General features: G+C 39.9%; 1 protein-coding gene across 1 annotated transcript in view; it reads left to right on the top strand.

Annotated features, from left to right (window-relative positions):
- Window positions 1–16087, top strand: part of DYTN (dystrotelin) — a gene marked incomplete at its 5' end in the record, with an annotated part of 46384 nt that overhangs the window by 29965 nt on the left and 332 nt on the right. The window contains 3 exons of the mRNA XM_025442288.3: window positions 3344–3414; window positions 6543–6702; window positions 8963–9467. Of these exons, the coding sequence (XP_025298073.3) occupies window positions 3344–3414; window positions 6543–6702; window positions 8963–9467 (736 nt within the window). The remainder of the gene's footprint in view (window positions 1–3343; window positions 3415–6542; window positions 6703–8962; window positions 9468–16087) is intronic.

The raw sequence follows: 16087 nt of genomic DNA, 5'->3' as shown, positions 1-16087 counted from the left end.
GGATTGTCCACTTAGTAGACAAAGTTCAGTTTTGAGGGAACTGTTGCTAAATCTACGTCCTAAAGGTGAGCTGCATTCAACTTTGATGTCTTTAAAGACTCCAGTGTCCATAGATACGAAGTCTCTGCCCCAAAATGTGCCCATATAACTTACAGATAAAGATTCCTTCTGCCCATAGGGGCCTTACAATGGCAACTGAGTATCACACAACGTGATGGTATTCAAAACTAGGGGGGACAGGAGAACCAGCACATCCACACGTAAGGAAAATGTTAGGGAATTTGGAAGGGAAGAGATGAGAGAGGGGGGAAAGGAAAAAACGTAACAAAAAAATCTCAATGAAATTTTTCCATCAGAGGAATTAGAAATGCCATCTTTGTGTGTGTGTGTGTGTGTGTGTGTGTGGTCTGCAAATACTTCATCACCTTTTCCATCGGTTCTTTATTTGCCCTCCGGGGTGCAACTGCACTTGCAGGCCTTTCCCCCAATCAGGGTAATCAGTACATTCTGATCCTAAGCAAGGTCTTCCAAATAGTAGCTGTAATGCTTTTCAATCCCCCAAGGAAAAGTAAAGATCTCATGCTGCAGCGGTGCTGGTATAGAAGCGTGAGAGGAGCTGGTCCTGCCAACACCCCACCCCTGCGCACCCCCGCGCACCCCTGCACCCCTGCACCCCGGGAGCCAGCGCGCGCTAACCCGCAGCGCCCGCGCGCGGACCTCGCACGCCCCCTGGTGGGCGCCGGGAGGAATGCGGCGCTTGCACGTGCTCCAATCCACCTTAGTTTCTCAAGCTCCTGCTTCCAATAAAAGAGGAAGAAAAGCCTTTCCACAATTCACCCATTTTTCCACCTTAACGTTTCTACTTTTCCAAGGAGGAAATTTAACAGAGGTTCTGCTGTTTGGGTTTCTCTCCTTTACCCCACTCTCCTTTCATTCTATCTCACCTCTTTGGTGTTTGTTAATTGCTACACCTATCTTATTCATGCAGTACATTTCTTCCTTTGATTTAAAAAAATTTTTTTAATTATGCAAATAAGACCTGAATCTGTTTGCCTTTTAAACAGTTAAAATGTTGCAGGTAAAGGTAAAAAGTCTTTTCAACAATGATTCCCAACCCAGGTCGGGTTCCTACTTCCTCGGAGGTAATCTGTTTGGGGGAGATCTTCGCGTTGGTTTGAAATGTATCTGTGCATTTTCATATATGCGTATGTGTGCGTGCACATGTGTGCGTGTGTAGGCCCAAACTGGGCAAACGGCTAATATCTATTAAACTTGACACCTGGGGATCCCTGGGTGGCTCAGCGTTTAGCACTTGCCTTCAGTCCAGGGCCTGGTCCTGGAGTCCCCGGATGGAGTCCCACGTCGGCTCCCTCCATGGAGCCTGCTTCTCCCTCTGCCTGTGTCTCTACCTCTCTCTCTCTCTTTCTTTCTCTCTCTCTCTGTGTCTCTTATGAATAAATAAATAAAATCTTTAAAAAAAATAAACTTGACACCTGAGAACTTTGCACACACATTCATGCTTAAGGAGGCATGTACAGCTTTGTCCGCTGTAGCATTGCCTGTACTTTTGAAAAACTGGAAACAGCCTAACATCCTTCATTTGAAAATGACAAAATGAACCATAGGACCTATTATATGGATGCACCAGGCAGGCCCATACGTCTAACCTGAAATGCTTCTCAACTGCAGAACAATAGGTGCCACATAATAATATAATATTTATCACCCAGTTACCCCATCCCTTCCAGCAATCCTGTTTGTTTCCTATGAATAACTGGGTGATGGACATTAAGGAGGGCATATGATATAATGAGCACTGAGTGTTAAATAAGCCTGATGAATCACTGACCTCTACCCCGGAAACCAATGATACATTATATATTAATTAATTGAGGGTTTTTAAAAGATTTTATTTATTTATTCATGAGACACAGAGAGAGAGAGGTAGAGACACAGACAGAGGGAGAAGCAGGCTCCTCGCAGGAGCCCAATGTGGGACTCGATCCCAGGACCCCGGGATCACACCCATACTGAAGGTAGATGCTCAACCACTGAGCCACCCAGGCGTCTCAATTAATTGAATTTAAATAAATTTAAAAAAAAGTTCACTCATTCAAAGACTATGCTAGGCATTGGAAGCTGTTTGAGCATTTGAGTGAAGAGGCAGGCAGGCCCAGGTAATTCCAAAGGGCCACAGAGCACACACACACACACACACACTCACACACACACCGAGTGTGACTTTGTAATTCACCATCTTCTTCCTGCCCTTCCCTCTTCCTTTTTCAGGCTGTTCCTGCAGGCGAATGTTTCCAAGGTGGCCAGCCCCTCTTCAGATCTTTTGCAGGAAGGAGATAAGGCCACAGAGTGTAGCCGCAGCTGCTTATAAATGTAGAGTAATGAGATCCAATCTCTTATTCAGACATGTGGGAGCCAAGGGCCAGTACACGGTGCCCCAGGAGCTGGGCCAGGCTGGGTCAGGTCAGGACTTGCACTAGGGTGCCATGTAGGGAGCAGAATGTGATATGAGGAGAGAGTCAAGGTTCAGTGGGAAAACCCTAAGTGAGAGCTGAGCTGATCACTATTGATTTAAAGAGCCTTGCTGACTTCAAAGAGAAGCCATGACTCTCAGTACATATCCACGTGGAAAGCAATGGAAAGCTGAGAAAGTTTAAGTAGAAGGTGGTGGACAGAAGGGAAAGATTTCTTTAATAAAAGGGGGGGGGAGATTTATTTATTTATTTATTTATTTGAGAAAGAGTGCACAAGCAGGGAGAGGAGCAGAGGGAGAGGGAGAAACAGATTCCCCATTAATCAGGGAGCCTGACACGGGGTTTGATAGCGGGCTCAGTCCCAGGGCCCTGGGATCAAGACCTGAGCCAAAGGTGGAAGCTCAACCGACTGAGCCACCCAGGCACCCTGAAGGGAAAGATTTCTTGAACCAAGGAGAAGAAAGTGATCCTGCTGCTTTTCATAGATGCCTTTGGGGAGGGAGGTTTTCGGGGCAGCAACCTAACTCAGGCAAAGGACATTGTAACTTAGTTTTTAAACCTAAAAATCTTGTTTATGTTGAAATCCTTTTAAAGAAGAGCGTCATGTAGAAATGAGATCATGAAACCGTATCGTGAGAATGTGAACATCTGCATCCTTGTATCTGAGCCTAAATCCAAACACTACTCACTTTTTGAAATATTGTATTATATATATAATATATATGTAACTAATATATATTACATATGTAATTTATATATGGAATTATCATGGTCCTATGGTGAATTTTTAGGAATGTGGCTTAAATTCACATCAAAAGCCAAAGCCTTATTTTCTGTATTTCTTGCTTTAGACTGTGGTCAGCATCAGGAATGTCCCGTGGAGAACTCATGAGTCCATTAATGCGCTCCAGAAGGAAAGAAGGTGGGCCCCACGTGTGACTGCACAAACACTGACAGCAGAGACAAACCAAAAGCATTTCCCTTTGCTTTTATGGGAACAATCTCTGCAAAGATAACACCATGCTTTTTTTTTTTTTTTTTTTTTAGAAGAAATTCCTTAAACAGAGAAATTGTAAGCCTGATAGGGTGGTAAAAGGGGGCTTTGGCTCTATTTGAGTAGTTAAGCATAATAAATCATCTGGTTAATTATATTAAGGTTGGGGGACAGCATGGGAAAAAGAAACTGATACATCACTGGTGGTCATGATAAGCACAACACTGTCTAGAAAACTATCTGAGAATATATCTTTGCAGTCTGCTATCGAATCCCTGGGCTGACTCCTTTCTGAAAAATCCATCATAAAGATATATTTGAAACTGCAATTATGATCAAGGATTTTAGAGTCAGACTCTCATTTCACTTGAGTATGACTGCCTGGAAGTTTGTGGGCTCTCCTTCAGAGATGCCCACTTTGGGAGGGAGCCCAAACTAAATTCCAAGACCTCTTCGAAAGTGATTTAGGAATTTCAAAAGTTCTTTTTTTTTTTTTCTATCAGAAAACCCTATTAGTATTTATTGAAGTATAGTCAACATACAATGTTACACTAGTTACAGGGCTACAACTTAGTGACTCCATTTTGTACGTTACTCAGCTCTCCCCATGAGAAGTGTAGTCACCTTCTGTTCCCATACAAAGTTACAGTAGTACTGACTCCATTGTCTAGGCTGTACTTTCTCAATTTCTGTGGCTTATATATTTGAGAACCACATGCTTATAGCTCCTAATATTCATCTATTTTGCCCATCTCCCACCCTCTTCCTCTCTGGCAATCAGTCAACGTGATCCATCACATTGACAAGAGAAAGGACAAAAACCCTATGGTCATCTCAATAGTGGCAGAAAAAGCATTTGAAAAAACACAACATAAAAAGCATACTATACTGGGTTTTGAGGAAATATCCATCAACAGAATAAAGTCCGTGTAGGAAGGCCTGTCGCTGACATCGTACTCTGTGATGAAGACCTGAAATTGTCTCCCCTAAGAGCAGGAACAAGACAAGGAAGTCCCCTCTTAGCCCTGGAAGTCCTATGGTAGGAAACAGACAAGGAAAAGAAAAGGCATACACACATGTAAGGGGAAAGTCAAACTGTCCCTATTTGCAGAAGACACGGTTCTAGAAACAGGAAACCCTAGAGGCTCCACCAGAACTGTTAGAGCTAATGAGGGACATCACTTGGGGACACAAAATGAACATAGAAAGATTGGTAGCCTTTCTGTGTACCAACAATGAACACTCAGAAAGGAAATTAAGAAAATGACTCCATTCTCAGTAGCATCAAAAAGAACAAAATAATGAGACTGCACCAAGGAGGAGAAAGGCTTGTACACTGAAAACTGCAAGACTTTGGGAAGACATCGGGGCTTATGGGGTGGGAGCCTTCATCTTGTTAAAATGTCAATAGTCCCTGAAGCGACCGTCACTTTCAATGGAAGAATTTCAAAGGTTCTAATACTGATAAATCTTGTTGCACTTCCCACCAACGACCTAATTTCCACAAATCCACAAATATGCTAACCACACTGACTAAAGAATAAGTAACAATTTACTCAGCCAATTTTAATTGTATGCATACTCTATAACAAGGACTATTTTAGGCCTGGGCCTGAGGGCATTTGGCAACAGGCAAAACAGAAGGAAAAAGTTGCCAGAATAAAGAGGCAATAAGCCATTATTAAGTGATAGAGTAAGTAGCATGTAAGTAAAATACTAAGTAAAATATGTCATATGTCATATAATGTGACTGTCCAGAGGTTTGAAGGCTGGAGACCAAATCCAAAATCTCAGATCATATCAAACTCTGTAGCAATTAGACATGGCAAAAAGCCATGGAGACTAAAACAAAGTAGGGAAGGAAAAGGGAGGTGCTGGAGGCGAGGTTGGGGGTCCTGGTTTGCAGTTTTAAGTAGAGAAATCAGAGATGGCCTCGTTGAAAGTAAGATAGTGTGGGGGCCTCTGTGGCTCAGTGGTTGAGTGTCTGCCTTTGTCTAAAGTGATGATCCCAGGGTCCTGGGATTGAGACCCACATTGGGCTCCCTGCATGGAGCCCGCTTCTCCCTCTGTCTATGTCTCTGCCTCTCTCTCTCTGTCTCTCATGGATAAATAAATAAAATCTTTTAAAAATAAACAAAATAAATATGATAGTGAGAGACGACTTGAAGGATGTGAGAGGTAAGGAGAGCAACAACCTGGGGAAAGAGCATTTCAGGCAGAGGTGCCAAAAAAGCAGACTCCCAGGGGAGGACAGGCCTGGTGTGTTCAGAGTAGCCAAGAGCTCTGTGTGGCTGCAGGGCAGTGAGTGAGCAAGAGGAGGCAGACAGCAAGTGAAAGAGGAAAGGGAGTCTTGGCCAACTGTTGGGCCACGTCTGCCTCTGAAGAACTTTGGCTTATTCTACACAAGGTGGGAGACCGTTGGAGAGTTTTGAGCAGCGGAGTGACATGATTGGGTTTATGTTTTATTATATTTATTTATATTTGGTTTATGTTTTATTTTTTTATTTATTTTTATTTAGTTGGTTGGTTGGCTGAGTTTTTTAAAATTTATGTTTTAAAAGAATTGCTCTGACTGCTTGGTTCATTCTTAAACCAATAAACAAATAGACTTAGGAAGAGAAGCCAAAACAGACTCACAATTCATGTACTGCCCACTTCATTGTTCCTTTCCTATCCTGGTCAGGTGTTAGGTGTTTAGTCATGACATGTATCCCGTCATTCTAAATGGAACGATTCCAGACAAAAGGATACTAAATAAAGTCAATATTCAAATTTAAGTCGCTAGTGAAGGTAATCCAAAACATGCATGATGAGTTTTCTGGAACACCTCTAATGCCAATGAAGTTCTTGGTGGAATCATATACGTAAGAGACATGAAGGGCAGCGGTGCCCAGTGAACGGTCAAGCAGTGTTGATCAATGTTAAATAATAGAGGATGCCCAGGCTTCTCCAGCATCTTCTTCCACAGAAAGGACTCACAGCACATCTCGCTAGGGCTCCAGTTAGTGTGCTGGCGTCTTGTCCTTCCAACTCATTCAAACCTGTCCTCTTTGCAGATTCCTTAAAAAACAGTTAAGCCGATACAAAGACAAGTTGCGAGCCATATATGCCTCCCAGGAAGAAAAGAGTTGCAGATTTGAAACAAAGATTCACAAACTCACAGCCAACCAGGAGAGCCTGTGGACCCAGCTACAGCAGATGGGGCAGGATCTCCAGGTATGAAATGTGGGGGACCCTGGCCACCTGGGCCATCCAGAAATCTGACCGCAAATCCTCTGGCTGTGAGAGGACTTCATCCTGAAGCTTCTCGTCTCACATACATCAGCCTCTTCTCTTTCCCTCTTCTCTCTTTACCCTCTTCACCTCTCCCTTTCATCCTGCAGACTACACCCTTCCCCTTCCTGAAGGCAGCGCTGTTAGAAGAATTGATGGCACAGATTTGGTGCCATTTAGAAACTATAGATCTGTGGGATGACTGGGTGGCTCAGCGGTTGGGCGGCTGCCTTGGCTCAGGTCGTGATCCCGGGATCCGGGATCGAGTACTACTTCGGGCTCCTGAGGAGCCTGCTTCTCCCTCTGCCTATGTCTCTGCCTCTGTGTGTGTGTGTCTCTCATGAATAAATACAGAAATCTTTAAAAAAAAAAAAAAAGAAACTATAGACCTAGAGCCAAGCAGTCCTTTATAGCATTGATTCTTAGCCTCTTGGTCTCTACATCCTTTTTTACATTCTTAAAAAATTTTGAGGATCCCAAGGAGCTTTTGAGTTTATATCTATTCCTCTTTACCATGGTCAAAATTAAAAGTGAGAAGAGGCTCAAAAGTTTATTAATTTAAAAATGGAATCAACACACTATATATGAAACAATTTTAAGCAGTAACTATATATATATATATATATTTTAAAATATTTTATTTATTTATTCATGAGAGACACACAGAGAAGGAGAAAAAGAGAGAGAGAGAGAGAGAGAGAGGCAGAGAGGGAGAAGCAGGTTCCATGCAGGGAGCCTGACATGGGACTCGATCCTGGGTCTCCAGGATCAGGCCCTGGGCTGAAGGCAGCACTAAACCGCTGGGCCACCCGGACTGCCCCAGTAAGTATATATTTCTAAAAAAAAGAAGAGTGGCATCTTTTTTTTTTTTTTTTTTGGTAGTACACCAAAACATAATAGGTGCTTGTTCCTTAAAAGGTAGTTGCAGCATTGTATCTGACATCTACCTCACACTCTGTTTCATTAAAATACAATGTTCTGTTGTGCTCTTTGAATCTTCTATCCCTGCATGATTTTGCAACATGATACACCGGTAATTTGGAAGTTCACTGAGCTATGCCAGACTTCCTAAAGCTCATTATAAAATATCCATCCCCCCCCGCAAAAATCACATTCATTAATATCACCATTAACCTCATTGGGTAAGTCTTTAAGACTATGTACATGGTAGTGGACGCAAGTTTTTAAAAATTCTGATGTTTGGTCAAAAGCTCAACTGTTAAAACTGGCAATACATATCGTTAATTGTTTCCTTACTGTGACAGTCTCACTTCACTCGTTTTTGAGAAAATATTTGCCAAACAACCACATCTGAATAACATTCTGCAAGTGGTTCTTTCACGCAAAAGGCAACTTTTCTGTTTCAATGACATTAGAAGTACTTTACACACCTCCCCTTTCATCATACACAATGTTGAAAAGATATGTTATAATTAGGCAAATTAAGAGTTTTTGTTACACCATCAAGGATATTCTTAAGTGGAACTGTTTTTTGTTGTCATTTGCTTGGTTGGTGCTTTGAGCTGCGAGGACATGATGGTAGAGAATACCATGGCTACTAGCCCTGTCCGGTGCTGCCTTGATTTATACTAAGGCACCAATAGCTTTAGCCTTACTTATTTTTGACTTTGTCCCAATCCAGACAAATGTCAACACAGTGAGCAGACGAATAACATCTAAGTATCATTGCGAAAATAATTGACCTTGCAGACCTCTAAAAAGGTCTTAGGGATTTCCAGGAGTCTGTGGACCACACTTCAGGAATTGTGCTTTGTGGGGAGCATACCCCCTAGACTTTATACCTATGAATTATTATAAAAGCCATCCCCAACATTCCTACCTAAGTGGATCATTATGAACATGTTTATTGTAATACAATTTAGCTACCAATTCAATATATGCTGATGTTCTCAGAAATGCCTTGTGATATTTTTAGAACTTGAACCTTTAGGACCTAGAATTTCCCCAGATTCCTCATGATTACTCCCTGTGATATTTTAGAATCTGAGCTGTTGTACTTTTTGTGGATAGTTTTATATGGACATTGAATTCACAGCATAAAACAAAGTCATAATAATGGATTTAGAAAGGAGAAGGAAAAAAATCTTGCATTAAAATTTCCTACTAGAAGATGGAAACTTAATGCATTTATGAAAAAAGGTAAGATAAATGTTGATTTCTTCATAAAGTTTTCTTTATCCAGGCAGTGTTACAGCCACTCCATCCTTCATCTTCTTCCTGTCAAAATATGATTTCCAAGGGTGACCATGGAAAGGGTGAAAGGTTTCGGAGGGGAGGAGATTCTTCACAGGTCTTGAATGCCACTGAGGATCATTCAGAATGGGAACCTCTTGCTTACCCAACCATGAATGACAGAAGTCACCAAAGTCTACCAAATGCAGAGCATGGTCTACCAAACTCAGAATCACTGGAGGCGGTTTTGCAGCTGAAGTCAACACAAAGCACCAGGGCACAAAGCCAAGCACAAAAGACCTCAAAGGAAGTCTTTAGCTCCCCTCCGGGTTCCCAGGGAGGACTGCTGCAAGACACTCCCCAAATTGTTCCTGCTGAAATCAATGGTCCTGCTCTGGCAACAGAAATGAAAGACATGGTTAACATCCAGCAGGGAAAGGATGAGGTAGAGGGAGAGGAACTGCAAGAACTATTGTCAAAACTTACAGATGCCTTCACTCTAGAAATGCCACCAGGTAAGATTTTCCCAATCAATGGAGAGAGTGATGGCCTGGGATTCAGGCTGCCATTTAAACCCTGAGTTTTTAGGTGGGGAAGGGGCAGAAGGAGGGAGAGAAAGAGAGGACCCTCAAGCTGACTCCATGGTGAGCACAGAGCCCTACACAGGGCTCAGCCCCAAGTGCCCCTAAATACTTGATTTTACAGTATTATCCCAACAGCTACAATTCATCTAGTGAGTAGCAGTCAGAGTTGTGAACCTTTTGGACATAAGTAGCCATCTCTGAATAGATGTAGAGCCATGCCCGATTCACAGGGTTTTTGTGAGCATTAAATGTGATAGACCATAAGAGAGTTTACTATAGCACCTGGCACAATCCAAGCATTCAAGAATAGTAAGTAACTACAAATATTTTAAAAATCAGCAGCTATTATAAGCTGAACTGGAGAAACAAAAACAAAAAATAAAAATGAGATGTCAAAGCTAAAAGACAAAAAAAACAAGTATTTATGTGAAATCTAAATTATAGAGCATTTACATTATGAAATTTTAAATTATAAAATATAAATAACAAATATTAGATAATTTTGTTATTGCAGTTATGATCAATAGTACTACTACAGATATAACTGAGCAACCTGATATTACCACTTAAAAATGAGGATAATAAATGATGCTCTTCCTAGAGGATCATTGATTAAGTTTCTTTTTTTAATGATTAAGTTTCTATAATGTAATGTAAGTTTCTACCATCATTATCATCACCATATTCTTCATAAGTTAGGGCTCATTGATAAATTCCGAAGGCTCTTTTTAAAAATATTTTTAAGCTATAGTTATTTCTTCTGTTTTGGACTGACATTGTCTTACAGTGTTTTGTTACCTTTATATACCTATATGCCTATATCCATGTCTTTTAGAAGCCTAAGATCTTTTATGTTCAAGGGATCATCTAAGGATTCGCAATAAAACAAAGAATAACATTCTCATGTAGTTCTGAATTAGAAGCCTTCTCAAAATATTTCTGAATTGACAGATGAGTTTGCTAGAGCTGATGTAACAAAGTACCTACTATAGGTTGGGTAGCTTAAACATCACAAATTAACTTTCTCACATTTTCTCATTAATTTTCTCCTGAAGGCTAGAAGTCTGAGATCAAAATGTCCCTCTGTGGCTTCCCCTATCCAAATTTGCTCTTTTTACACTTGATCTTAGCCAAGAAGCTGAGAAGCGATTAAATTTACTCATTTTATAGACACTATTCACATTGGATTAGGACCCACCCACAGCACTTCATTTTAATTTAATTAACTTTTAAAAGAATCTATTCCAAATATATTCACATTCTGAGGTATGGGGGAGAGGACTTCCACATGTGAATTTAGGGAGGGAAACACAATGCAGCCCATAACAGTTGAGGAGCTGTAAAATCAGGACATCATAACGTCAGTCATATATTAAAGTTGGCAGAGCTGAGTCAATGACGTAATTATTTGGTGATTCTAAAAATCTCTACTGTGAAGAGTTGGAGTTACAATCCTTGTAATAGAGAAGACAAGATCACAAAGATGCCAGAAGCACTCTCAAACTGCCTGAGACAAAGACAGGACTCCTTGTGCCTGATTCTGAGACTGACACAAGATTCCACCCACCATGTTTCTATCTTAACTTCTTTGAGGTCATGATGAGTACTCAAAGCAAAGTCAACATCTACTTGAAGTTCTTAGGAAAATTTCACATAAAAATTTGACTTTTATTCTGGAAAAGTCTTTTAGTCTTTAACATCTTCATTTTTATTTTTCAATTTGTCTCTCCAGCTGAGCTTATAAAAGCTGCTGATCCCTTGCCACACTCACAAATCTAGTAGACTATGTTGCACATTACGGATTGCTAATAAGCTAGGTCTACTACATACATTGGGAAGACATTGTTCTAACACTTATGCAGCTGCATACCTGAAACTAAAATATTCATACATATTTTAAATTACCTTATTAAAATCTATATATAAAAATATATATCTATATATACACACATGAATATATTATTAAAAGGAAAATCATGAAAGGGTAAAGCTTATTTCTACATTTAGATGATGCCATAATGTATAAAGATGCAATTAGTATTGTCCAATCTTGTAGAAGATGCAAAAAATAAGTCCCCCCAAATTACTTAATTTCCACTTTAAATCTTCCACTTAAAATTTAAATAAAACTGTTGAAATGCTGCTGCTGAAGTATGCATTATCATACAAAAGTGCTTATGATGTTAGCAAGAAGGTTCATACTTTCCCTTTTTGTTATTATAGTAGTGTATACTTTGTGATGACTCAGCAAAAGCTAATTGATAAGATTTAAATTTCCAGTCTTATTTTTTTTATCAGCCTTGTTTCTATAATGCCTTTTAAAAAAATTTTTTATTTACTGATTTGAGAGAGACTGAATGAGAGAGAGAGCATGAGTAGGGGCAGGGAGTGGGAGAAGCAGACTTCCTGATTAGCAGGGAGCCCACTGTGGGGTTTCAGGGCTTGGGGCTCTATCCCAGAACCCTGGCTCAGGGTTCAATCCCAGGACCCTGGGATCATGACTTGAGCTGACGGCAGATGCTTAACTGGCTGAGCCACCCAGGCACCCCTCCTCAATGCTTTTAAGCATAGGATCTATGTTAATCTCCTGGAGCCAGGAGGTCTTGGCATCAAGATATCTAGCATCAGTGGTCTGGAATAAGCACATGATGGCTTTGCTCTGTCATTCCTTAGATACCATTGATTGTGCTGGAAGACCCTAAAGATTTCATTATCTCTTTGTCCCTTACAAGGAGAACATATCATAAGGCATGTATAGGGTGGGGGTTCAGATCCTAGCAAGAAGAGAAGCAGGAAAAGAAGCAAAGGGGGAAAAAAAATCAAGCATTTTCCTTCACAGGGTCTCATTGGTTTCTCTGTCTCACTGTAGCTGACTATCCTTTCTAATGGGGGTTTTGCTAAGAGTTAATCCATTTTGGACATTAAAATGAACTTTAGATTAAAAGCTTAATTAGACCAAAATAACAAGCCTAATGGTCAGTTTGTAGGCCGTTGTAGACATTTACTGAACAGAGTCATTCAGTATCAGGCTAAGAAAACAGGATTTCATGAGACTATGAGAGTTTAATAGAAAGTATGTAGGAGAGGTTCCCCAAACCTCTTTGAATTCCAAATGTTGGGTTGCAAATCAGTAGCAAACAATTTGCTTTCCTTGCAGGAAAAGAAGTCAACTTGAAAGTGTCTAACACTATTTTCTTCTGTGGTGACACACACACAAAAGACATAATTGTCTAGTTTTATTTTCTCATTAAATTATTTCCAGCCCATTTGTAAGTGAAATTTCCTGTGTATCTCTGAAATCCTTTTCCCAGCTTGTCTCCCATCACTCTTGGTCACCTGTTCACCAATTTTAAGGATGAGAAGGGAAGGCCAGAGAGTAGATGTGGGAGGGTTATTCCTGTTCCTTTCTTCTTCACGTGAAACCATCATCAAAATTATTAGTATAAATAATCAGAAAATGAAGCTTGAACTTGAGCAAATTCTAAGAAAATAAAGAGCAGTGGAAGCTCAGGAGAGAGAAGTACAACAGTGTCTCTTTAGCTCACTTATTTAAGAAAGTAGTCTTCTCAAATATTGCCTGTGGATCCTGGGGGTGTGTACTGAAATCTTGTTGAATCTTTCTCTGTCTCTGTTTCTCTCTCAAAAATAAGTATGTATGAAAAAGTAGAAGCCTTTGCTCTCAATGAAAGAAGATACAGACTTCCAGCAACTAAGCTCCATGAAGGTAGAAAAAAATTTCTAATTGATTCATCATTCATTCACTCATTTATTAATTCCACAAATATTTCTCCAGCACTTATTATGTGCTAGATGCTGGGTGTTCATTTTGAAAGGGGCGCATTACATTTTTAAGATACTCTAGCATTAAAAAAAAAAAAAAAAAAAAGATACTCTAGTGACACGTGGAGAATGGTTTGGAGAAGGGAAGTGAGCAAAGAGACCAGGTAAAAGCCTGTTGTAATCTAGGCAAGATGTGGTAGTGGCTTGGCCCCCGGGGAACAGGGATATATTTATTGTAATGAGGAGACCTGAGATAGGGGGCGACACATCAAGAGTTCTGTTTTGATCACATTAAGTGTGAGTTTCCTGAGAAACATCCAATATATCAGAGCACCCATCAACGTACACAATCTGGAGCTCACAGGAGAAGTCTTAGTACACAGTAGATATCCAATACATATGGGTTTGCTTAATTAATTACTGTTGTAAGGAAGACACAGACTCAGCCTTTCCATTTCCCAGCAGAGTAGTACTAGACTAGATAACCTAATACTTTTTAATCACTATATCCATCATTCTGGTAGCCTCCTCTCACATCCCTGATTCATTCAGAGATTCATTCGGATAGATTTTTAATTACATTGAAGTGAATTATTTTCCCATTTTTATTTCCTTTGGACTGTCGATTGCACAGGTATTTCTAACATCTCATGAGGCTACCATTTGTGCTTTACCTTAATTCAGTCTCTATATAAATGGAATCTCAGGTGTATGCCAGGCATCATGCTAGGAGCTATAGGTGAATGTATATCTTTGGCTTTTTTAACATTGCAAGAGACTGAAGCTAAAAAGAAAACAGCCAAATAATAAGAAAAACTTCCTATGAATGAAATGGATTATTGCTTTCCTATTTCTTTATTGCTGTATTTTAAGTTTTTATCATTGTGTGCTGAGAAGCAGAATATCCTAAAATAAGTTTGCCTCTGGACAAGGTTTTCTTTATTCAGGCAATAAAATATTATTTATTCAAGGTTCTTGTAGTTCTGGAACAATATTAAAGAATAGATACATTTAAAATGCCACGAATCCTCTCCTCTTATGTTCAACAGAAAACAGCCCAGAGGAAGCCATTATATAAATCACGAACCTAAAGTATATAACCAATAAAATAAGTCTTTCCAAGTTTTCATTTCCCTCAATTTTATTTTTTATTAATCACACAAATAATGTTATACTGCATGTTCATAGTATTATGCCTAAGTGTACAGGATTTTTAAAAAATGGATTCATTCACTCCTTGTCACCAGTTTTCTCAAAGATAATGACTGTTACCAGTTTAGTGAATTTTTCTTTCAACTCTTTTCTGTATATTTTGATGTCTTTCTCCACATAAGTTAGATTGTTCTTACTTTTGATTTTTTTCACTTGCCAATATAGCTCAGACATTGAGCAATTTCATTTTTTAAATGCTGCATAATATCACAGAGTATAAATTGACATAATTTATTTACTGATCTATAATTAAGTTGCTTCCAATTTTTTATTGCCATAAGAATGGTTTGGTAAATGTCTTTATGATCTATATCTTTGTACTCATATATGAATATATTTGTAGCATCATTTTCTTTTTTTTAAATTTAATTTAATTTTTTATTTTTTTATTTTTATTTATTTATGATAGTCACACACAGAGAGAGAGAGAGAGGCAGAGACACAGGCAGAGGGAGAAGCAGGCTCCATGCACCGGGAGCCTGACGTGGGATTCGATCTCGGGTCTCCAGGATCGCGCCCTGGGCCAAAGGCAGGCGCTAAACCGCTGCGCCACCCAGGGATCCCTGTAGCATCATTTTCTAGAAATATAATTCTTAGGTTAAATATTATGCATATCAAACTTTTGGTTGATAACTGCCACGCTGTAGATCTTTCTACAACACTATCTCTCTTATAATAGATCATAGGGAACTACTGAAAGCATTCATCAGTAGCTGTACAGCGCAGATTTTCAAAGCGTGGTCCCTAGACCAATGGCATCAGAATCACTTGGGACCATATCAGAAATGCAAATTCTTGGACTACCTCCCTGATACACTATATATGAGGCATATATATGAGGCATATATATGAGGCATATATATGAGGCATATATATGAGGCATCTCCAAAGAAACCAAACCAATAGGATATAAATATAGAGATAGGAAAGAAACATTATTTTCAGGAATTGGCTCATGTGATTATGGAGGATGACAAGTCCCCAGATCTACTGTCAATAAATTGGAAACTTAGAAGAACGTATGGGTGTGCATAAAGCAAAAGCTGGCAGGCTGGAGACCTAGGAAGATATTTCGGTTGAAATCTGCAGGCAGAGGAAAACTGATGTTGCAGCTGCAAGGCAGTCAGGTAGGAGAAATTCTCTCACTCAGCTTTTCTGCTTAACTTAGGTCTTCAGCTGATTGGACGAGGCACGACCACATTAGGGAGGGCCATCCGCTGTAGTCGGTCTGTAGATTCAAATATCAATCTCATCCAGAAACACCCCCACAGCACACTCAGAATAAAGTTTGACCAAACATCTGGGCATTAGTAGCCAGTCAAGCTGAGGTATAAAATTAACCATCATATATACTGAATCAGAGCTCTTAGGGTAGGAGCTAGCAATCTGTTTTTACGCTCTCCAGGTGATTCTGACATACACCAGAATTTGAATACCGCTGCTCTAGAGTGGGCTTTCTGGCTACTCAGATTTGTGCTCTGAGTCGTGGAAGAAGGCCTTTTAAGAACCCACAACCAAGTGGTATTAGCAATTGATCATGACAAATAATAGCCATCCTA

Source organism: Canis lupus, chromosome 37 (genome assembly GCF_003254725.2).
Source record: "Canis lupus dingo isolate Sandy chromosome 37, ASM325472v2, whole genome shotgun sequence".
Lineage (NCBI taxonomy): Eukaryota > Metazoa > Chordata > Mammalia > Carnivora > Canidae > Canis > Canis lupus.
Note: the sequence above shows the minus strand (reverse complement) of the source record. Positions and strands in the feature narration are given on the sequence as shown.